This window comes from Myxocyprinus asiaticus, chromosome 35, assembly GCF_019703515.2.
Source record: "Myxocyprinus asiaticus isolate MX2 ecotype Aquarium Trade chromosome 35, UBuf_Myxa_2, whole genome shotgun sequence".
Lineage (NCBI taxonomy): Eukaryota > Metazoa > Chordata > Actinopteri > Cypriniformes > Catostomidae > Myxocyprinus > Myxocyprinus asiaticus.
In genome coordinates, this window is record NC_059378.1 from 42475031 (window position 1) to 42499306 (window position 24276).

Genomic DNA, 24276 nt, shown 5'->3' on the forward strand with positions numbered 1-24276 from the left:
TGTGTTGAAGTGTAGTGCCGTTCATCAGTTGAGTTCTGTTGCACTTTAACTAGTGTTTCTGAAGGAGAATACTGCTGTCATGCCTCATTATTCACAGACTGGGAAAGACCACCAGCTTACAAGTCATCATAATATCTCTTCTAATGATCGAGAACTAATTCAAGTGAGCTGTACAGATAAACAAGCAAATATTTAGGGATATTTTATGCTTATTTCTCTGTAAAAATGCAATCATTAGTTAAAATAGTGAAGACTTAGCAGACAGGATGTCTTCATAAGGGTTCCCCTATTTTTCAAGGAACAGTTTTCCAGGATATTTCATGTTCCCAGCGGGTGTAATGTTTAAGCAAAAACACACAAGAGGTCATGATGTATGTTGTGGTAATTAAATGGTTAATTTGACTGAATTCATTACACACATTCATTTTGAAGCGTGCAGCACATGCAGTTTATATCATTTTAATTAAATCACAGCCTTTGATAATTACACTAGGACATATCGCAATTTATATTTGATTATTTGTGCGTTCAAATGTTCTTTTCTGTCCCTAAATATTTCAAATGACTAGACTTTCCTCGTTTTATAGCTAATGTCATTTTTATGACTGGATTCAGTGATTCTGTCCGTGTTTTTCACATCGAGGAAATCAAAGGGCCCTACATGTGGGTATAAGCGGAATTAGTCCGCTTCGATCGTTCATTTATTATTGAAAATGAATTCACATCTCGAGGTGTAAAGGCCGCATCACCACGCTACCGATTTATCAGCTGCCGATATTTTCGACTAATTATTCACCAAAATAAAACCATCACGTATCAGTAACAAGCATGAAAATGCCGATATGAAAAACTGATGATTGATTTAATTAAATTAGTAACTCACTTTGTAAAAACTGAAATATTAATAGCCACAATATGTAGAAGGGTTGGCACCCCTAAGAACATGTCATATTTATTTTGTATTGTTTTGACGTTATTGCAGAAAAATGTCATAAACAGACGTGACGGTTGTGAAAGCAGCACTTACTATAGACTACATGATGAAGAAAATCATCCAGAACACTTTGAAACCAGCAGACTTTGTCATGTGTTCAACAGATTCAATGTTCAATGGAAATTATTGATTGTTAGGACAGTGAAAAAGATTTTGTACCTCTTTGTAAATGTTTAAAGCATATTTCTGAACTAAAACAGTGATCTGATGAAAAAATAAGGTAAGTGGCTACATAACGGTCTCGGCCTGTTGGTTTATCGTTAAAATCGGTATTGGCCAAAAATGTTCACATCGGTGCATCCCCAAACAAAACTATATGAATGTGTATTTGACAACTATCCCAAGTCCCGATCGTAACCATGTTAGCCACACAGTCAAACAGTTTTATTATACTTAAATATTCCCAGGACAAATAATTATTTTCCAGGACATTTAGGTATTTTTCTCATTTTCCATGACTGGAAAGCTGCATATTTCCAGGTTTTCCAGGACACGGGGAATCCCTGCTTCATCCCTCTGTAGACTCCCTGAGGAGGGAGCAGTTTTTGGACATTGTCCCTGTAATAAGCAGTGTTGGGCAAGTGACTCAGTCATCCATTACAAATTATCGCTCTAAAATTGTAATCAGATTACTTTACTGAGTACTTTGTTGAAAACGTAATCACAATACTAAATACTTTAACATACAATGAGCGCTTTATTGGTGACTCTTCAACCGCAGCAGAAACTCCCCGAGAGCTCTCCAAAAACGCCAAATATTTGCCCCACTTCCCCACAAACAAGTCCAAATTCCCCAGTCTTCTAGATGACCCCTCTTCTAAAGCTGCCACCCTCCCAATCTCCTGAAATTGGGGCGCTTCAGCCGACTTCCATCCCCTTAAAACAACTTGTCTGGCGATCATGACACTGGTTAGGACCCAGTTATTTTGTGTGTTTATTCTCTATATTGATGACTGCCTCATCGCCTAAAATAAAGAGTCTGGGGCAAGATGAAATTTGAGTGCCCAATACATCACACATAAAACTCTGAACCTTCAACCAAAATTCTTGGATCTTAACACACCACCAAAAACATGGGTTGTGTCTCCATCCTCTGATTGGCATCGCCAGCAGGTGGGTGTGTCTTTAAGATCAAGCCTATACAATCTAGAGGGGGTCCAATAAAATCTATGTAAAATCTTGAATTGCATAAGGCGCACCCTTGCATCTCTAGATGCAGGAATATTCCTTTAATTGAAAGTCACTAATGGTAATCCAATTGCAAGAATTTAAAATGTAATGCATTACAGTACTTTTTGGCATTAAAAGTAATCAGATTACACCTAACACTGCTAATAAATCAACTGTTAATCACTTTGGATTAAGTATCAGCTACATAATTACTTGTGCTTTAGAAAAGAAATCTTCAGGTTTCAAAAATCTGAAGTACCAGGGAAGGTATAAATGATTCTTTCATATGAGTCTTGTGTTATGATGCTGACACAGGTAAAAGGTGCTTTGAGACAGCGAGAGTGAAGAAATGTCACAAACACACCTGGAGAAAAGAGTCATTAAAGTAATTAATTTTTTTTTACATTTTTGATTAAGGAACATGCAACATTTATCCATATATTAGCATTCAATTCTCAGTCACATGTTGTAATATTAGCTACAGAATCTACATTATTTTCAACCTTGAACACTTTGCATCAACATCTCATTTCTCAACACAATTCTCAGACCTTGTAATTAGGCAGCAGAAGTGTTGTTTGTGAGAATAAAGATGTATTTAATCTGTTTAGGGCAGTAAAGTGTGTGACTGAGAGTGTTCTGGTCCAGGATTTCATTGGCGCATCTGCAGTATCCAGTCCCATAGGGGGCGCTGATGGTCAACATATTGGCCACATGAAGAACCTCCCCGTCTTGGGGATTCTGTTTTTCACCAGCGACAGATGCAGATTCTCCCGCCGTGATTTGAGCTGCTCTGAGCTGGAACAAACTCTTCAGTCACCTCTCGGTTTCCTCTGTTCCTCTCCTGAGAATCTGAACGTCTCTCACAGCGTGACCCCAAATCACCCGCACTGACAGATGCTCTTTCTCATGGAGGGTCACCAGCACCACACGTCAAATTAAAACAAAAATAATAGGCAAGAAGAGAGCATTACACATCACTATAAAAGTCTGATCAACTTCAGTTCAATACATTTCAGCAAACTTATTAAAAAAAAGAGTCAGACTACACTAGTCGCACTATATGTTTATTCAATTAAAGAACTGGCTCATTAAAGTCATTTGTTCGGGAGTCAGACTACACTGGTTTCATGCTGTAGATATAAAAGAACTGGTTCACAAGAGTCTTTTGGGGGATTGGACTACACTGGTCCTGCTGTAATTATTTGATTTAATAAAAGAATCGTCTCAGAGTCATTTGTTTTGGAATCAGAGCTGTATGTTTTTAAATCAATTAAAGAATCAGCTCATTAGGATCAAAGGTTCACGAATCGGACATCACAAGTGCTGCAGATATTCACAGCTGGACTCAAATTGGTAACTGATACAAAGAGAAAAACAATATAAACTTAAATTTACCCCCGCACAAAAGCAGCAGACTATTTTGATATGGAGGATGAAGACTGCCCTTATTAAACATAAATATAGAAATATATTTGCAAATAAATATAAAAAAATGAAAAAATACATAAATGTAAAAATCATAATCATTTATAGACATGCATAAGCATTTATACTTTTATTTCCTTATTTATGTACAATTGTATTAATTTATTTCCACATTTATTTATTCCCTTAATTTATTTTTTTCCACATTTTTTTCATATATATATATATTATTTTTGTATTAAATATGATATTGGATCATTTCACATGCACACGCTGCTTTTGACAATGTAAAAAGTGTCTGTTATCAGATCTGTGCGAGTCGCAGTTTTTGTTCAGATTGTCCAAAATTTTCAGAAGAGTCCCGGGTATTTTAGAAATCCCTGCAGGGATTTTTAAAAGAGTCTGTACAGATATATACATTTTGTTAAACAGTAGTGATATAAGATTTTGATACAAGACCTCTCATTGCCCATTAAACTCGCTAAACTCACACTTAGGCACATTTTATCTATTAATGCACACGCACACCCATCTGTGACTATGCTTCAATTGTATTTAATTTTGTCAACCACAAGATGTCACTGTGGCCTCCAAGCTCCACTCTGGAGCACTCTGAGTTCGACTGCTATGCCTCAGGGATAAAGCACACCCCCCTCATTACCACACAAAGAGATGTGGAAATAAACAAATGTGGAAATAAACAAATGTGGAAATAAATAAATGTATAAATAAATAAATGTGGAAATAAATAAATGTGGAAATAAATAAATGTATAAATAAATAAATGTGGAAATAAATAAATGTGGAAATAAACAAATGTGGAAATAAATAAATGTGGAAATAAATAAATGTATAAATAAATAAATGTGGAAATAAATAAATGTGGAAATAAACAAATGTGGAAATAAACAAATGTGGAAATAAATAAATGTATAAATAAATAAATGTGGAAATAAATAAATGTGGAAATAAATAAATGTATAAATAAATAAATGTGGAAATAAATAAATGTGGAAATAAACAAATGTGGAAATAAATAAATGTGGAAATAAATAAATGTATAAATAAATAAATGTGGAAATAAATAAATGTGGAAATAAATAAATGTATAAATAAATAAATGTGGAAATAAATAAATGTATAAATAAATAAATGTATAAATAAATAAATGTGGAAATAAATAAATGTGGAAATAAATAAATGTATAAATAAACAAATGTGGAAATAAATAAATGTATAAATAAATAAATGTATAAATAAATAAATGTGGAAATAAACAAATGTGGAAATAAATAAATGTGGAAATAAATAAATGTGGAAATAAACAAATGTGGAAATAAACAAATGTGGAAATAAATAAATGTATAAATAAATAAATGTGGAAATAAACAAATGTGGAAATAAACAAATGTGGAAATAAATAAATGTGGAAATAAATAAATGTGGAAATAAACAAATGTGGAAATAAACAAATGTGGAAATAAACAAATGTATAAATAAATAAATGTGGAAATAAATAAATGTGGAAATAAATAAATGTATAAATAAATAAATGTGGAAATAAATAAATGTATAAATAAATAAATGTGGAAATAAATAAATGTATAAATAAATAAATGTGGAAATAAATCAATGTGGGAATAAATAAATATGGAAACATATACATGTATAAATAAATAAATGTAGAAATAAATATGGAAATATATACATGAATAAATTAATACATTTACAAATACATAAATATGGAAATATAAACATGAATAAGTAAATACATGTAGAAATAAATAAATATGGAAACATATACATGAATAAATAAATGTAGAAATAAATAATGAAGGGAATAAATCCAGGTGGAAATAAAAGTATAAATGCTTATGTGTCAGATTTTAACATTTATTATTTATGTATTTACATGTACACCTTTTTTTTCTTTTTACATTTATTTGCAAATATATTTATTTTTAATAAATATTCTGAGAGAGGGTAGAGTTAACAAGAGATTCATATCACGACACAAAAAATAATCTAGAACATACTAAATTAACCCACCGTACATACTAAATTTACAATACTTGGGTTCAATAACTTCGTATCTCCGGCTCTTCAGTCTCCACATGAGATGATATTCTCAGACAGTTCATAGTAAATAAGAGGTGTAAATACAGTTATGTGTGAGATGTTTCAGACATCGGATCCACAGCGAACACAAACCCCTCAAACTGCTGCTGTTCGTGAGCTGTTACACAAACTCCTGCCACTGCTGTAGACTCATCTCACTCCACTGCACCATCCCTGATCAATAAATCATCACATCACAACATCAAACAATCAATGCGACCGACTATGCGTGAAGTTTCTCCATGAACACGAGCAGCATGCGTGAGCACAATTAATGAGGACGTCATCTGCTCTGTCCTGTGATTGGTCGGCTAGTACAGTGGCGTATCATGGGTAGTGTAGTTTTCAAAGTGTGTTTCGTTTGAGTCCGCGCATGCGCTGATGTGTGGCGCTCGTTTGACAGGCGGCTGTTTGTTTCTGTCGGAGACTTCAATTTATTATTTCACATCATGTCGCGATACGGGCGACACGGAGGCGGTGAGTCCCATAAACATGATAATAAATCATATATGTATATAAATTGTTAATCGCAGAGTTCATAATCTGTGAAATATGACTGTTTATTGAAGATATTCGGTGTGTGTTAGCGCGAGCTGCTAACTGTAATGGCGCCCGCGTGCGCGCTGATCACTCATCACTAATAACCACAATCAATAATACTACTAATAATAGTGATACATGTCGTGTGAATGAAGTATTTAACTGAAGTGGAGATCGATGAAATTTGTGCTTCTTAATTAATTAATATCCGTATTAATGTGAGTTAAGACATCAATATGAGGAGTTTGTCTGTTTTTATATTTACTTTGTTTTTATTTACATGTTAAAAAAACAGTTTTCTGGAGTAATGTTAATTATGGATTTAAGATTTAATGGGTTTATCACGATGTCAAGGAGTTTTAAACAGGGTTTGGTAGTTTAGTTAAAGCTCTATATGCTTAAACTTATTTTAATATTTATATAGTAATTTCAGTCAGAAAATGTGTATGTATATATATATATATATATAAGGATTTTGGATTTTGTTTAGGATCATATGAGCGACCTTCAGCAGCATTTTTAGTATTAAACAATAAAAACTTTTTTTTAAATGCATTTTTTTTATTGAAAAAATTTATAACAATGTTTTTTTTTTTTTTTTTTTTTACACCAAAGTTTAAATCTGATTGGATGAGCCACGATAAAACAATGAAAACTATTAAAAACGTGGCCCGGACAACATCCCTGGATGTGTGCTAAAAGTCTGTGTTAACCAGCTAGCACCAGTCTTCACTCTGTTGCTCCCTGTAAGCCCAGGAAAGTTAAGGGAAAGGGCATTGCTCAGCATTGGTTAAATGAGAATACCCTGTGACGAGGGGGAGGGCGTGGCCGGGCCGTGAGGGTGCATGGCGATGAATCAAATGATCGGCGGGAGAGCGAGATAAAGGGAAGCTGGAGACGCCAGTCCAGGAGAGAGAAAGACGCACGCGGCCGCGCTGCATGTGTGTGTGTTCGTTTATGTTTGTTTTATGTTGAGTTTTACATTAAACTTTACGTTGACTGTTCAGCCGGTTCCCGCCTCTTCCTTGCCCATACTTTAATTGTTACACTGGTGCCAGAATTCGGGAATTAAGGATGGAAGAACGCCACCATGGATTCCTCACCTCTGGAGGTAGTGGTCAAGACCCTCGCCAGCATCCACCAGATGCAACATCAGGCCCTCCTCGAGCTGCGCACTGAACAGGAACAGCAAGTCATTGTGCTCCTCCAGGCCCAAGCGGAGGACCAGCAGATGTTCCGGAGCTTGCTGCACCAGGAGGGTGCTGCCGCCGCAACCCCATAACCAGCCCGCCCCAGGTTCCGCTTGTCAAGATGGGCCCCCTCGACGATCCGGAGGCCTTCTTGGGAGCTCTTTGAGTGGACGGCTGTGGCATGCGGATGGCCGAGCACCCAGTGGGCGGTCCGATTGATTCCACTGCTGTCTGGGGAAGCCCAACTCGCGGCGCAGCAGTTACCAGCAGAGAACCTCCTGGTTTACGCCGACTTGAGAAAAGCCATCCTGCAACGGGTCGACCGGACACCCGAGCAGCAGCGCCAACGCTTCCGCTCTATGACCATTGACAAGCATGGCCGCCCGTTTGCCTTCACCCAACAGCTCCGGGACGTCTGCTGGAGGTGGATGCTGGCTGAGCAACACAACGTCGGAGCTGTCATCGATCTGGTGGTACTGGAGCAGTTCATCGCTCGACTTCCGAGAGGGACGGCAGAGTGGGTCCAGGGCCACCGTGCCGCGTTGCTCCAGCCGACCATCCGGCTGGCAGAGGACCACATGACAGCGTATTCGGGAGCCGATGAGCCCCAAGATCATTCTCTCTCTCTCTCTCGTTCCCTTGTCTCCCTTCCTCCCCCTGCTTTCCTTCCTGTTCCTCCTCCCTGGAAACGGGGAGGAGCTCCTCCCATACCAGCTCCTCAACTCCAGGGATTGCACTACATGCCGGTTTCCCCTGCCCCTCTCCACTCTCACTCCCAGGGTGGTGAACCCGCTGTCGCGGGTGTGGAGCGTGGTCCAGTCTGTTGGAGCTGCGGGGAGCCCGGGCATTTCCGGGACCAATGCCCGCTGATGGAGGTGAGCACATTGGTTCGGGTCCCCGACGCTCTGCAGGCCGCAACCGATCTACCTACCTGTGATTATTAAGGGGGGTACATACCAGGCCTTGGTGGTTTCGGGTTGCAGCCAAACCTCCATACATCAATACCTTTTTCAAGACGAGGCTTTGGGTGCTAGTCACAAGGTGAAGGTAAGGTGTGTGCATAGGGATATCCACGATTGGGGATTCCGAAAGAAATCCTCACTGATCAAGGCACTATTTTTATGTCACGTACACTACGCGATCTGTATGAATTGTGTATTAAATCGATTAGGACAAGCATGTACCACCCGCAAATGGATGTGTTGGTCAGACGGTTTAATAAAACCCTGAAAAACATGATTCTTAATTTCGTGCACGAAGATGCTTGAACTCCTGTTATTCGCAGTTCAAGAGGTCCCACAAGCCTCCATGGGGTTCTCCCCATTTGAATTGTTGTATGGACGTAAGCCTTGCGCTTTCTTAGATGTCGTGAGGGAAAATTGGGAGGAGAGACCTTCAAACAGTAAAAATGAAATTCAGTACGTTCTTGACCTGAGAGCAAAACTCCACACATTGGGTCAGCTATCACAGGAGAATTTACTCCAGGCTCAGGAACGTCAATCCCGGCTGTATAACGGGAGCTCAGATATGGGAATTTACACAGGGAGATAAAGTCCTTGTATTACTACCCACATTGAGCTCTAAATTACTGTGACCCTTACTTTGGCAAGGACCCTTTGAGGTCACATGGCGAGTCGGGGAAGTCGATTATAAAGGTTAAACGAACGGATTGGAGTGGAGTGCAGCAAATTTACCACCTCAACCTCTTAAAATCATGGAGGTAGGTGGTCCCCGTGGCTTTGGCGATTGTGGTACCGGAGAGGGAGGAGCTTGGGCCGTAGGTGAACTTAAAACCCAATCGTGGCACCCCGGTCACTTGCGGAGACCACCTCTCACCGTCACAATTCACGGATGTGACCCGGTTGCAAAGATAATTCTCAGTTTTCTCACCTCTTCCCGGTCGTACTAACCTCATAAAACACCATATCAAAACAACCCCGTGGGTAGTGGTATGCAGTTGTCCCTACCGATTACCCAAGCACAAAAAAAAGTGGTTTGCGAAGAATTAAAGGCCATGCTCCATATGGGGTAATAGAAGAATCCCACAGTGACTGGGCCAGCCCAGTGGTGCTGGTTCTGAAGAGCGACAGCTCGGTCCGGTTCTGTGTGGATATAGAAAAGTCAATGCGGTGTCTAAATTTGATGTGTATCCAATGCCTCGTATTGATGAATTGCTCGATCGGTTGGGCACGGCTCTCTTTTATTTGACACTGGATTTAAAAAGGGTTATTGGCAGATCCCCTTAAAACCAATGTCCCTTGAGAAAACGGCCTTCTCCACACCGTGTGTGGATGACTGTGTCATCAAACCAAACCCTTGCGTTCGGTTTGTTTGGGGCCCTGGCTATGTTTCAGCGCCTTATGGAACGAGTCCTCAGACCGCACCGTACGTGCTGCCTAGATGGCTTGGGCGATGGGGGTATGTGGCGGGGGCGTGGTTAAGCTCCGATTTGTGAATGGAGAGCGAGATCAGGAGATGAGAATAGTAAGGATCATCACCTGGCAATGATTGCCTCTAACAGCTGTTTGTCATTACAGTGAAAGTGGAGATGGGCTTTTAAGAGCGAACCAGATGCCAGTGAGGGGGAGAGAGCTGCACGGAGCAGAGTGTTCCAGAGTGCGATGTGTATTGTGCTGAAAAGAGGGCAGAGGAGCGGTTGAGGACCGGGCGACAGCGTGTCCGGGGACCTGCAAGCAAGTTTTTCTCTCTCTCTCTCTCCTCTCTCTCTATGTGTCTCCCGCTCGCCCTTTCCCTCTCCCCACGCCTCCTCTCATTTCTCCCCCAGGTTCCCAGGAGGTGGGTGGACAACTGGCTGACGGAATGGCCGGAAGGGCAGCATCTCCCCTCCAGAGATGGGGGGGGAGTAAGTCAGTCCAGTGGCACCCTGGCCTGAATCAGGCGGGGGAGGAGTGTGATGAGTAGGAGGGCATGGCCGGGCGATGTGGGTGCACGGCTGGTGCTGAATCAGATGATCAAAGGGAGAGCGAGATAAAGAGGAGTCGGAGACTCCAGTTCGGGAGAGAGAGAGATGCACGCGGCTGTGCTGCATGTGTGTATGTTTGTTTTATGTTGAGTTTTACATTAAACTTTCCATTTACTGTTCAGCCAGTTCCCGCCTCGTCCTTGCTCGTCCTTTAAATGTAACTTACCCGTTCTCTCAGACAAGAGTGCCGTAAGGCTGAGCGAAAGTGAAGGAAACTCCAGGTCTCATATGAATCACTAATTGCATGGTTAACCAGTTATCCAAGTTAAGTGAAAGAGGTCAAGTCAAATTTCCTCTAAACTTATCACTGAAAATGCAAGCAGGCATAGAGTACTGTTTAAGACAATTGACTCGGTGCTAAATCCCCTATCAGTTCCTTGTCCTGTTCCTTCTCGGGAAACAACAATTTTTTGACAATAAAATCTTGAAGATCAAGGCTTCTATTAAGCCATCAACATTTGATCCCCCTATGGTATATTCACCAACTGGCTTGTTAACTTGTTTTTAACCAGTCACCTCTGCCCAGCTAGCTGATCTTGTTTTTAAGGCTAAATGTTCCAGCTGTGAGACAAACGTTATTCCAGCTCATCTTCATCTGTTTGGCAGTTCGATTCCTGGCCCACATGACTCCACATGCCTAAGTGTCCTTGGGCAAGACACTGAACCCCAAGTTGCTCCCAATGGCAGGCTAGCGCCTTGAATGGCAGCTCTGCCGTCATTGGTATGTGAGTGTGTGTGTGAATGGGTGAATGAGTCTCAGTGTAAAGCGCTTTGGAACCACTAAGGTTAAAAAAGTGCTATATAAGTGCAGACCATTTACCATTCTTAAGGAAGTGTTGTAAACCGTGAGCCCAGCTGTAACAGCTATTATTAACAGCTCTTTAGTAAATGGAGTTGTACCTGCCAGTTTTAAAAATGCTGTTGTTCACTATCTGCTTAAAGGAATAGTTCAACCAAAAATGAAAATTTGCTGATAATTTACTCACCCTCAGGCCATCCAAGATGTATCTGAGTTTCTTTCTTCATCAAAACAGAATTTAAGATTTTTAGGATTTCATTTCAGGCCTCCTCCTTTAAACAATGCAAGTGAATGTAGTCCATTTTTTGACTGTCCAAAATGCATATTTAGGGTGCATCAAAATAATCCACACGACTCCAGTCGACAAATAAAGTTCTTCTGAACCCAAACGATTGATTATTTTTAGAAACAAAACTATACTTATATACTTAACTACAAATGTTCGCTTCAGTACATCTCTGTGATGCGCGTTCATGAGAGGGATGATGTAAGGTCACTTGCGTATTTGCTCCTGGATCATTTTTCTTTTATATGTTTTATATTTTATTGTACAGCACTTTGGTGTAACTCTGTTGCTTTTAAATGTGCTCTACAAATAAATCTTGACTTGACTTAACTCCACCATCATTCCTGTCGCCAAAACCACCTGTCCTGTAGCACTCACTTCTATAGTGATGAAGTGCTTTTAAAAACTGGTCAGAGCCTACATCTGCTCCTCTCTCCCCAGCTGCCTGCTGCATTACAGTTTGCATACCTGTCCAACAGGTCCAAAAATGACACCATTAATCACACCCTACACACTACACCTCCTCCATGCTCACCCTCAGCACTGGAGCCCCCCAGGGCTGTGTCCTCAGCCCCCTGCTTTACTCCCTCTTCACCAATGACTGCTCAGCCAAACACAGCTCCAACAATTTGGTGAAGTTTGCTGATGACACAGTGGTGGTAGACCTCATCACTAACAATGATGAGAAGGCTTACTTAGAGGGAGTGGATGTCCTCTCCACATGGTGTTGCAATAATCTCTCCCTGAATGTCACCAAGACCAAGTAGATAGTTATTGATTTTGGGAGGAAGCAGGTGAGGAACTACAGCCCCCTGGTGATCAACGAGGCCACAGTCGAGAGGGTGAGCAGCTTCAAATACCTTGGAGTCCACCTCACAGAAGACCTCTCCTGGACAACACATACATCAGCTTGGTGACAAGGGCGTGCCAGCCTCTATACCACCTACGACACCTGGCCAGGTTCAAGGTCTCCCATAGGGTGTTGAGGGCTTTCTACACTGGGGCTGTGGAGAGTCCTCTCACAGGGAACATCACCACCTGGTTCGGAGGCACCACTGCCCCGGATCGGAAGACACTGTCCAGAGTGGTGAGGACAGCGGAGAAGGCCATCAGAACTTCTCTCCCCTGCATCACAGACACCTACACCCAGCGATGCAGGACAGGGGCCAGGAGAATTATCAAAGACTTTCACCACCCTGGATACAGATTCTTATCAGTGCTCCCATCAGGGAAGCGCTACCGGATCCTGAGGACCAACACAGAGAGACTCAGGAGGAGTTTTTATCCTCAGGCATTCCGGCTACTAATTTTTTACCCTCAAGTGGTTTGTACTGTCAGAGGGTTCATTTCAACGTCTGTTGTGTTCAAAAATAGCAACAAAACTTAAATTTAAGATTAATTTAGGTCATACTATATCTCACTCATATTTATGGATCCAAACTAGGATGCCGTAATATTATGAACCACATAATATTCAAGTTTGTTTTGCTCTTGTTTCAGAAACAAAAGTGTATGTGGGTAATCTGGGCACCGGTGCAGGTAAAGGTGAGCTGGAGCGGGCATTTGGATATTACGGGCCACTCAGAACGGTGTGGATCGCTCGCAACCCTCCAGGATTCGCCTTTGTAGAGTTTGAAGACCCGAGAGATGCAGAGGATGCTGTCCGTGGTATCGATGGCAAGTAAGTGTTTTTTTTTGTTTTTACAATGATAAAACAGAATTTAGAACCAAAGTTGTCTGTTTTATAATGACAAATAATACCAATCTGCTTCAGGATGATTTGTGGATCTCGAGTGCGTGTGGAATTATCCACCGGAATGCCGCGGCGTTCCCGATACGATCGTCCTCCCACTCGCCGTCCCTTCGACCCGAACGACCGTTGCTACGAGTGTGGCGAGAAGGGCCACTACGCGTACGACTGTCACCGCTACAATCGCCGTCGACGGAGCAGGTAAGCCCAGCTGTGTCTTATTCCTGAAGTACTGTTGACACTGTCAGCATTATTTTGTTTCTGCTGCTCTCTCTCTCTCTCTCTCTCTCTGTCTGCTTAACTTCCTGTTTATTTGGGGATGGGGATGTTTATTTAAACTGCTGTTTTTCTCCAATGTTCTTTGGGATTTGATTTAACGACTGACCTGGTCAAAACCTTTCAGGTTTCAACGTTTGATTCAGAGAGTCACGATCCTTTACGATTTCATGAGGGATCTTGCAAATCTCACACTTACGATCGCCTGCTATGACCGGGGGACGAGCAGCCACACCCCTTCGCTGAGGCTCCTCCCACTGCTACTTAACTATTCGTAGCCCCTACCCCCCAACCCAAACCAGATGAGAGCGCCAATCTGAGTAAATTCGGCTAGTGATTTGTGTCTACGGTTTTGCTAAAGAGAGCATCGAGAGCCCTCGAGAGACCACGTCTAGACAAAAGCGCCTTGCACACTTCTATCAAGTCTCAATCAAGCGATTTGGCTGTCAGTGCGATCATCGTTAGAAATCCAAGAGAACGACTAGATGCAGAGGTCGCCTGACGATAGATACTTCTAGATCGTCTAGATCTGCGCGACCTTGCGGGTCGACCTGCAGACTTGACAGGTTTATTTCAAGTACCAATTAATGTGTCTCTCTGTATATGATTGCCATTGAGTGAGCTCAAGTGAGTGGTAATGTTTAATGCTGTGATCTGTGGAACAGAGAGGATGTGTTGGATGCTTAAGACAGCTGAGATCTGTACTAGGGCTGGGCGATACAGCTAAAGCAGTTTAAGTGACGATATTCATCATTTTACTTGGGTCAATGACGTGATGCACAAGATCTATTCAATTATTAAAAAAACACTAAATTAATGATCAAGTTGTGTAAACTCGTGCATTTAGGGTGCAATAAATGTATTTTAATACTTTTTTCTCGATGGTTACACATGACAATTTTAAAGTCTTTAAATATATTTTTTGTAAATAATTCTATAAACGTTTTAAAATAAATTAAAAAACCAACATGGACATAAAGATCAAATCTCTACAAAATTAACACAAGAGTTTTAAACTAGGTTTTTTTATAAATAAATTATATATATTTAACATATATACATACAGCTCTGGAACAAATGAAGAGAGCACTGCAAAATGATCAGTTTCTCTGGATTTACTGTTTATAGGTGTGTGTTTGAGTAAAATGAACATGTTTGTTTTATTCTATAAAGTACTGACAACATTTCTCCCAAATTCCACATAAAAATATTGTCATTTAGAGCATTTATTTGCAGAAAATGACAACTGGTCAATACAAAACAACTCAAAACTAATGTTTTAACTTAGGAAGAGTTCAGAAATCAATATTTGGTGGAATTTTGGAGAAATGTTGTCAGTTCTTTATAGAATAAAACAAAAATGTTCATTTTACTCAAACACATACCTATAAACAGTAAATCCAGAGAAACTGATCATTTTGCAGTGGTCTCTTCATTTGTTCCAGAGCTGTATGTACACACTCAGTGAGCACTTTATTAGGTACACCTGTACATCTACTTATTCCTGTGATTATCTAATCAGACAATCGTGTGGCAGCAGTGCATAAAATCATGCAGATACTGGTCAGGAGCTTCAGTTAATGTTCACATCAACCATCAGAATGGGGAAAAATGTGATCTCAGTTATTTGGAGCGTGGCATGATTGTTGGTGCCAGATGGGCTGGTTTGAGTATTTCTGGGATTTTCACACACAACAGTCTCTAGAATTTACTCAGAATGCTGCCAAAAACAAAAAACATCCAGTGAGCGGCAGTTCTGTGGACGGAAACGCCTTGTTGATGAGAGAGGTCAACAGAGAATGGCCAGACTGGTTCGAGCTGACAGGAAGGTGACAGCAACCCAAATAAACACGTTATAACAGAGCTATGCAGAAAAGCATTTCTGAACACACAACACATCGAACATTGATGCAGATGGGCTACAACAGCAGAAGACCCCTCCGGGTACCACTACTGTCAGCTTAGAACAGGAAACTGACTCTCACTGGATGTTTTGTGTTTTTGGCAGCATTCTGAGTAAATTCTAGAGACTGTTGTGTGTGAAAATCCCAGAAATACTCAAACCAGCCCGTCTGGCACCAACAATCATGCCATGGTCCAAATAACTGAGATCACATTTTTCCCCGTTCTGATGGTTGATGTGAACATTAACTGAAGCTCCTGACCAGTATATGCATGATTTTATGCACAGCTGCCACACGACTGACTGATTAGATAATCACATGAATAAGTAGATGTACAGGTGTACCTAATAAAGTGGCCGGTGAGTGAGTGAGTGTGTGTGTGTGTGTGTGTGTGTGTGTGTGTTTTATATATATATATATATATATATGTGTCTCAGTATTTGTCTGTTTGCCCTGAAATGGCTTAAAAGAGTGAATTTTGTTTTAATCAGATGAACAATAATTTCAACCAAAACAATCCAAAATGTTAAATGCAAAAGAAGTAAAAATAAAAAATCTAGTTAAAATAATCAAGACTACTTTTCCAAAATTTTTCATTAAATGAACACAAGAATAATATTTAACAATATATAGTTATTGGAACAATATGGCAATACAGTAGTAACAAATGTTTGAATCTGACCTTTTGAATCGATTCAAAGACAGTTTGAACTGATTCATGGAAATGAACCGGATGTACTGTCTCGGCAGTGAGAATCGAGGGAGTTCAATATACTGAAGTATCCTGGAAATAATGTACAATGCAAAAAATCTTAATGGTCCTAAGCCTTCATTTTTTTAATGCAAAATATAAATTCATATTTTTGTATTGTTTTGTGAGAATCCCAGATGCTATGAAAACACAGTTTTCCCCAAATGAAACTTAATGACCAAATAAAAAGCGCATTAAATAAATTGCCATATTCAGAATGTTGATTAATTTAATATCGTCAGCACAGTCACGTCAAATAAATATTATTGATGTATCGCCCAGCTCTATATTGTATTTTATGTGCAATGTTAAAGTGATTGTGTAGTTCAGATGATTCAGTGAATCTTTCTAACTGATTCCTGATGTGACACTGACACTGCTCTCTCTCTCTCCTCTGTCCTTCCTCCTCCTCTCCTTCATTCCTCTGGACTCGTTCAGGTCTCGCTCTCGATCTCGCTCTCGTGGAAGGAGGTACGCACGCTCTCGCAGCCGCAGCCGAGGCAGACGGTGTGTGACAGAACTGCACGAGTCTTCTGTTATCATGTGAATGTGGTATATTTAGTCATGAATAAACCCGTGTGTCCTCTCTCAGGTCCAGGTCTTTCTCTCCTCGCCGCTCTCGCTCGGGATCTCCCCGACACTCCAGATCAGGGACACCCAAGAGATCCAGGTGAGTTCTGGTTCTTTTGAATCTATTGCTGGTCAGATTCCCAAATAAACGACTCTGAGCCGGTTCTTTTAAGTCCTCAGTGAATGACTCTAATGAACCTGTTTTTTTTTTTTTATCTCGAGTCTGATTCGTGAATTAATGAACACGTGTCATGTAATTGTACTGAAGTCTCCTGAGAGTTCAGTCAGGCAGTGCACTTATCATTTGACAACAGACTGATGAGAGCAGTTTGTAGCATGGATTGTAAGGTGACCGTTCAAAAGTGGTTAAATGGGTTCATAATTTCTGAAGTGTTCAGTGTAATATTATGTTCTGATGTCCTCCAGTTCTTTGGGGTGTTTGTAGTGTGATGTACTGATGTGTTCGGCCATGTAATTGCTGATTGCATTTATATTTCATAAATCTTTCTCCGGACCCAATCAGATCCAGATCCCTGTCTCGCTCACGATCTGGCTCCGCCCCCAGGAGAAGGTAACCAATGAAAGCACCTGTTCAGGTTTATTATTTTACCTGTTGATGCAGCTGTATAAATGATGTCATCAGTCAAGAATAAAAACGGATTGGTTTTGTAGGTCTGGCTCAGTCGCGAGATCAAAGTCTGGCTCTCCGGCGAGGAGGTGAGAACACACAAACACACACACACACACACATCATACTGTAACACAGAGTTCCCATGGTCATGAAAAACCTGCACATTTCAGAGTTTTAAAAGTGTTTGCCAGGCCTGAAAAATGGAAATGAGGAGTAACTAACTAAAAGTAGTGACACTACTAACTTAACTACATGTTTCAGTAGCATGACAGTAGTTCAGATATTCTCACTATTGTGTAGTTTTTCCAGTGAGTAGCACTGTAGAGTCACAAAACGTTTCATTTGTCACATTATATTGTAACGCAGTAATGTGAGTAATCAAACACACTCACTCTCTCATGTCATTTAAGGGTGTGTTCACACTTGGCAGGTTTGGTTCGATTAAAACGAACTCTGGTGCGATTGCTCTGTTAGTGCGGTTCATTTGAACAAGTGTGAACGCTGCCATCCAAACATTGGTGCGCACCAAACAAGCGGACCGAGACCGCCTGAATAGTGGGTCTCAGTCTGCTTCCAAACGAACTCTGGAACGCAGCATGGACCAAAGACGTCTGAACGGACCAATAACAGGATGTGATGTCACAAGATGCGACCCTAAAAATCATGTGATTTGATAACATAGAGCGGTAAGAGCGGTGTACGCAAAACAAAATGAGCAGAGGGCAAACATGGAGCAATGAGGAGGTAAAGTTCCTTATTAACATTTGGTCCGATGAGCATATTTCCAGAATACTGGAAAAAACGCACAAAAATGCTCAAGTGTTCAAAATGTTCAATGATAGGGTAAGGGGAAGTGGGTCCAACGAGTGCATTTCGCCCAGCAGCCAGCATTGTTTTGGATGTTCCGTCACAAAATATACGTCATAAAAGCTGTCCAATCAGGTTGTGACTTTATCCTCATACCTTTTGTTTCATATCTTTAGGTTCGGTGTTAAAAATGCCAGTGTGAACGCTAAGCAAACCAGGACTAAATGTATCATTTTCTTTTTTGTCCCGGATCAAGAGAACCAAGAGAACCGAACTACAAGTGTGAACACACCTTAAGTGAATCGGTTCTTTTGGAAATTCTGATTCAATTTAGTGAGTCGATTCTTTCGGATGATTCCTGTAAATGAACCAGTTCACATAAATGATTCACGTGAGCCTTAAAGGAACTTTGGCTTCTTTTTTAAAGTGAAATATTTCGTGTATTGCTGCTGTTTATCTCTATATTTTAAAACTGGGTGTTTTCTAGATTGAGTTTAAATTTGTTCCATTAAATGTTTTCTCGCCATTTTTTTAACACTTATGAAAATTAACCATGGTTTTACTATAGTAATATTGTAGTAACCATGATTGTAGTAACAATTGTTAATTTTGTGGTTTCTGTGGTTTCATTTTCGTAGCAGAATATCACCCTAATTAAATATAAAACTATCAGATGAGATTGAATGTTGATTACAGAATTATATAATATCATCTGATTGTTACATATCTATAATATTTTCTATTTTAACCTCCTGAGACCCCCGTGTGACTGCTGTGATTTTTTTCTTTTTCATTCTCCTTTTTAATTTGTAACTATGATGTATGACCTACAATTTTCAAGGCTAAGTACTCAAAAGAGGAGACATTCTGAAACTCAGTCACAGAGATTTTAATACTCTCACGGCAAACTACAGCCACCCCTGTGATGAGGACGCGGTTAGAAAAATTGGTGTATCCGGACAGTGTAAGTTTAAATTTAGGGAGTCATTGGGCACTTGCCAGGTTTCAGGAAGAAGAAGCATATCCAGGTGTTTGTCAGTAATCATGTCTTTAAGCACTGATGATTTGCCTGTGAAAGAGCGAGAGTTTAACTAGGCACAGTGTACATTTGAAGATGCGAGTTTGTGGCTGCCATAATGGGGATCAATGGGCAATGATCTCAAATTTCCACAATTAATTAAATGATTTGAATGTGGAAATTTACGAGGAGCCCAGGTGTTTGACCAGATAGCAGGAATGCCAGTCGGAGATGAGCAGTGAAAAGTCCAAAGTGTCCTCTTCGATCGGTGTATATAACGTGGACGGCGTACAATTTGGAGTTGTTTACACCAGTGGTTCTCAAACGGTGTGCCGTGTGCCATGAAAATTACTGCATGTGAATTCAGACAATTATTTGGCTGCACCGGTGCGAGTGACAGCTGATCTTACACCCAAAGTTATGAACTTATTCTTGCAACCTACAATCATAGTAAAAACTCCCTGATGCATTTTGCATCATATACAAAGTACTTTTAAAAGAGACACGTTAGTTAGTTTTGCATTCAAAGCACTGTTTTCTCAGTCTCACACGGCTGCGAGCGCTCTCCTCTCTTTCACGCACACTCATAGACCGAGAGATAGTGAAGATATACCATGTGAAGATGATTTAAGCGGAGATTCTTGCTTGTAGGCCTATCTATCAAAATGACGGACAGTGTTTTGAATAATTAATTATTGATGGATGATGTCTTAACATCACGCTCAAACGCAAGTTTCTGAGAAAAATAGCGAGTCAAATAAAAATGCATGAATCCATAAAATGCGCGATAACAGTAAACAGCATGTCAGCATCCTCATCTAAATCATCATGATAAGCAAAATCTCAAACATCGAAAAATAACCATGAAATGTCGCTCTAACAATAAGAGCCTCTTTGCACAACTGCGACAGGGTGACAGCGCACCGAACATTATTCTGCTTCTAACGGAGGTGTGCATTGTAACATTATAACCACGCACTGCCAGACTGCAAAAACTGCATATCCTGTTGAAATGTTCACACTTTATAATGAGACTACCAAGATGCTGCATGGCATCACACTTATGCAAATTCCAGGTCAATGCAATTTCCAAAAAATAAACATCGTTTTATAATCATCATATTATTTTTATCAGTCATTATTCTTTTGCATTTTATTCCTAAATAAAAGTGTTTGGGTAGAGCCCTGATTTGTCCTTACAACCTAAATAACCTTTTTCAAATATTCCATGAAATTTGTGTAGTACATATTTTTAAATATTTTTTTCAAGTCCATTTTTAATTTTTGATGTGTGTCTCAGAGACAGCATAAGGTTTAATACAGTTTATTTCACATTTATGAGGATGTATGCATCATATTTTGAGGAGAAAAATGGTGTGCTTTGGAAAAATGGAGTGTAATATTTACAAAGATGTGCCTTGGTACAAAAAAGTTTGAGAACCACTGGTTTACACCACTCATAAGTGTCTGAGGACAGGCGAAAAATCCTTTCAAAGTTTTAAGCTGAGCAGTTGAGTACTGAACAGCCATGTCGGATGAAAAAGTGATTGAAGCCGGACAAAAACACTCCAAAAATTCCAAAGAACAGCATTTGAAAGCAGTTAAACAGAGACATGACCAATAATTGTTCAGGACCCAAGCAAACAGCTTACAGATAAAAGTACTATGTTAGCCAGAACCGTATCAAAACCACTGTGAGTGTGTGTGAGAGTGAGTGTGTGTGTGTGTCAGAGTGTGTGTGAGAGTGAGTGTGTGTGTGTGTCAGAGTGTGTGTGAGAGTGAGTGTGTGTGTGTGTGTCAGAGTGTGTGTGAGAGTGAGTGTGTGTGTCAGAGTGTGTGTGAGTGTGTGAGAGAGTGAGTGTGTGTGTGTGTGAGAGTGAGTGTGAGTGTGTGTGTGAGAGTGAGTGTGTGTGTGAGAGTGAGTGTGTGTGTGAGAGTGAGTGTGTGTGAGAGTGAGTGTGTGTGAGAGTGAGTGTGTGTGTGAGAGTGAGTGTGTGTGTGAGAGTGAGTATGAGTGAGTGTGTGTGAGAGTGAGTGTGTGTGAGAGTGAGTGTGTGTGAAAGTGAGAGTGAGTGTGTGTGTGAGTGAGTGTGTGTGTGTGAGTGAGTGTGTGTGTGTGAGTGAGTGTGTGTGTGTGAGTGTGTGTGAGAGAGTGAGTGTGTGTGTGAGAGAGTGAGTGTGAGTGTGTGAGAGTGAGTGTGAGTGTGTGTGTGAGAGTGAGTGTGAGTGTGTGTGTGAGAGTGAGTGTGTGTGAGAGTGAGTGTGTGTGAGAGTGAGTGTGTGTGTGAGAGTGAGTATGAGTGAGTGTGTGTGAGAGTGAGTGTGTGTGAAAGTGAGAGTGAGTGTGTGTGTGAGTGAGTGTGTGTGTGTGAGTGAGTGTGTGTGTGTGAGTGAGTGTGTGTGTGTGAGTGAGTGTGTGTGTGTGAGTGAGTGTGTGTGTGTGTGAGAGTGAGTGAGAGTGAGTGTGTGTGAGAGTGAGTGTGAGTGAGTGTGTGTGTGTGAGTGTGTTTGTGTGTTTGTGTGTGTGAGTGAGTGTGTGTGTGTGAGTGAGTGTGTGTGAGTGTGAGAGAGTGAGTGTGTGTGAGAGTGAGTGTGTGTGAGTGAGTGTGAGAGTGTGTGTGTGTGTGTGAGTGAGTGTGTGAGAGTGAGTGAGTGTGTGAGAGTGAGTGAGTGTGTGAGAGTGAGTGTGTGAGAGTGAGTGAGTGTGAGAGAGTGAGTGTGTGAGAGTGAGTGAGTGTGTGAGAGTGAGTGAGTGTGTGAGAGTGAGTGAGTGTGTGAGAGTGTGTGTGTGTGAGTGTGTGTGAGAGTGAGTGAGTGTGAGAGAGTGAGTGAGTGTGAGAGAGTGAGTGAGTGTGAGAGTGTGTGTGTGTGTGTGTGAGAGTGAGTGTGTGAGAGTGTGAGAGTGAGTGTGTGAGAGTGTGTGTGTGAGTGTGTGTGTGTGTGAGAGTGTGTGAGTGAGTGTGAGTGAGTGTGAGAGTGAGTGTGTGAGTGTGAGAGTGAGTGAGTGTGAGAGTGAGTGAGTGTGAGAGTGAGTGAGTGTGAGAGTGTGTGTGTGAGAGTGAGAGTGAGTGAGTGTGAGAGTGAGTGTGTGTGTGTGAGAGTGAGTGTGTGTGTGTGAGAGTGAGTGAGTGAGTGTGAGAGAGAGAGTGAGTGTGTGTGTGAGAGAGTGAGTGAGTGTGTGTGTGTGAGAGTGAGAGTGAGTGAGTGTGAGAGTGAGTGAGTGTGAGAGTGTGTGTGTGTGTGTGAGAGTGAGTGTGTGTGTGTGAGAGTGAGTGTGAGAGTGAGTGAGTGTGAGAGAGAGTGTGTGTGTGTGAGAGAGTGAGTGTGTGTGAGAGAGTGAGTGTGTGTGTGAGAGTGAGTGTGTGTGTGTGTGAGAGTGAGTGTGTGTGTGTGTGAGAGTGAGTGTGTGTGTGTGAGAGTGAGTGTGTGTGTGTGAGAGTGAGTGTGTGTGTGAGAGTGAGAGTGAGTGTGTGTGTGAGAGTGAGTGAGTGAGTGTGTGTGTGTGTGTGTGTGTGTGTGTGTGTGTGAGTGTGAGTGTGTGTGTGTGTGAGTGAGAGTGTGTGTGTGAGTGAGAGTGTGTGTGTGTGTGTGAGAGTGAGAGAGAGTGTGAGAGCATGTGTGTGCGTGTGTGTAAAGTGTGCCAGATAGAACATAATCCATGTTTTTTTTTGTGTGTGTGTGTTTCAGTCGTTCACCCTCACGGAGTCCTGCCAGAAGTGAGAGTCCAGAACGAGATGACTGAATCTCTCTCTGTTGTTTTTCATGAAGTGACGTGTGTTTGTCGTCAGGAGCTTTGGGTTGATGCTTATTGCAGTACAATTAAAGTAATAATAATAATTTAAAAAAAGGCAAGATAAAAGCTAAAATTTTGTTGTGGTTTCATCGTACAGAATTTCTTTTGAGTTCTTTGAAGTAGATGGAGAAACCGTTTGTCTGTTTTTGTACCTGGTTTGTTGTGCAGTAGGTATTGTGTACAGTTCATATGTAACCTGCAATTGTTTGAGTTTTGTTTGTGATATTAAATAAAGTGAAAAGAACAAACATTGTGTTTTCATCATGTGGTGTTGAGTGTTTACCAGCAGGTGGTGCTGATGTTCAGAACATCTGTGTTGATCTCTAGTTGATGTTCTCATTAGACTGCAGTATTTAACAGTATCGGGAGACAGCAGAACCAACAAATCCTCATTATTTAGAGAAAAGACTTCATATATTCTATACATTTATGCTTTTTGATTTCTTCTTTGAGAGTCTAAATTATCATGCATCAAGGTTTATTATTTGCCCATTTCTGTTTGTAAATATTGTTTTCCACACATCATAAACTAATTACACTCTTGTTTTTATACAATAAAAAATGTCCAAATCTTCAATGTCGTGAGTTTAAATATTAAATGCTTATTGTCAATCCATGTAAAAAAAATTGGCATACATTCATATAATAAGTGATTTATGGTCTCTTTATATTACAAAACACACATTTAGTCTTCATGTCTCTAAAAAGATATATATTTTTAAACTTGCTTCAGTGGTGAATTGAGTCATTTCTTTAACTTTATTGGTGAGACACAACATCCAGACATTTTCTATTCAACTTAATTTTGAATTTCAATTTGCTTTTCACTTTGTATTTCTACAAATTATTCTAATACAAAAAATTACAATTCTTATCTAAAATGTTGACCCCATTCACGGTTATCTGTGTATTATTTGTAGAAAGATTCACCCAGAAGATAGATGTCACCTGATATGAGTAATATCCAAGGGTGTGGCCAGGAAATGACCTCAATAAAAATGGTTGAGCCAAATTTATTTATTTATTTACAAATTTTCCTTAACAGAAAGGCGGTGCATTCAAACAGTATGTTCAAACTTCAGAAATCAGAATTTATGCATTTTTAAACTATTTTATAAATATATATTTGAAGTCTGTAATATTAATCTGTAATATTCTGGGTGGGCCCACTGGTAATATCAAATACTATTGGCCTTATAGGAATCTGATAGTGATTCAGGAATTCATGGTAATTAAAAAGTCATCCATAACTCTTAAATAACTCTCTC

The 24276-nt window shown here is 40.4% G+C and overlaps 1 protein-coding gene across 1 annotated transcript; it reads left to right on the plus strand.

Moving 5' to 3' along the window:
• Positions 1-6085: 6085 nt before the first annotated feature.
• LOC127426515 (serine/arginine-rich splicing factor 7-like) lies at positions 6086-23573 on the plus strand. The gene is made up of 8 exons (XM_051673377.1): positions 6086-6187; positions 13009-13189; positions 13283-13459; positions 16628-16696; positions 16782-16859; positions 17283-17330; positions 17432-17476; positions 22903-23573. The coding sequence occupies exons 1-8, from the start codon at positions 6160-6162 to the stop codon at positions 22955-22957; spliced, it is 681 nt and encodes a 226-aa protein (XP_051529337.1). The 5' UTR covers positions 6086-6159; the 3' UTR covers positions 22958-23573.
• The last annotated feature ends 703 nt before the right edge of the window (positions 23574-24276 follow it).

Coding starts and splice junctions, on each gene's coding strand:
- LOC127426515 (XM_051673377.1), top strand. CDS start 6,160: ATGTCGCGATACGGGCGACACGGAGGCG. Junction 16,860..17,282: donor GGGACACCCAAGAGATCCAG/GTGAGTTCTGGT, acceptor GGACCCAATCAG/ATCCAGATCCCTGTCTCGCT. Junction 17,477..22,902: donor TCTGGCTCTCCGGCGAGGAG/GTGAGAACACAC, acceptor TGTGTGTTTCAG/TCGTTCACCCTCACGGAGTC.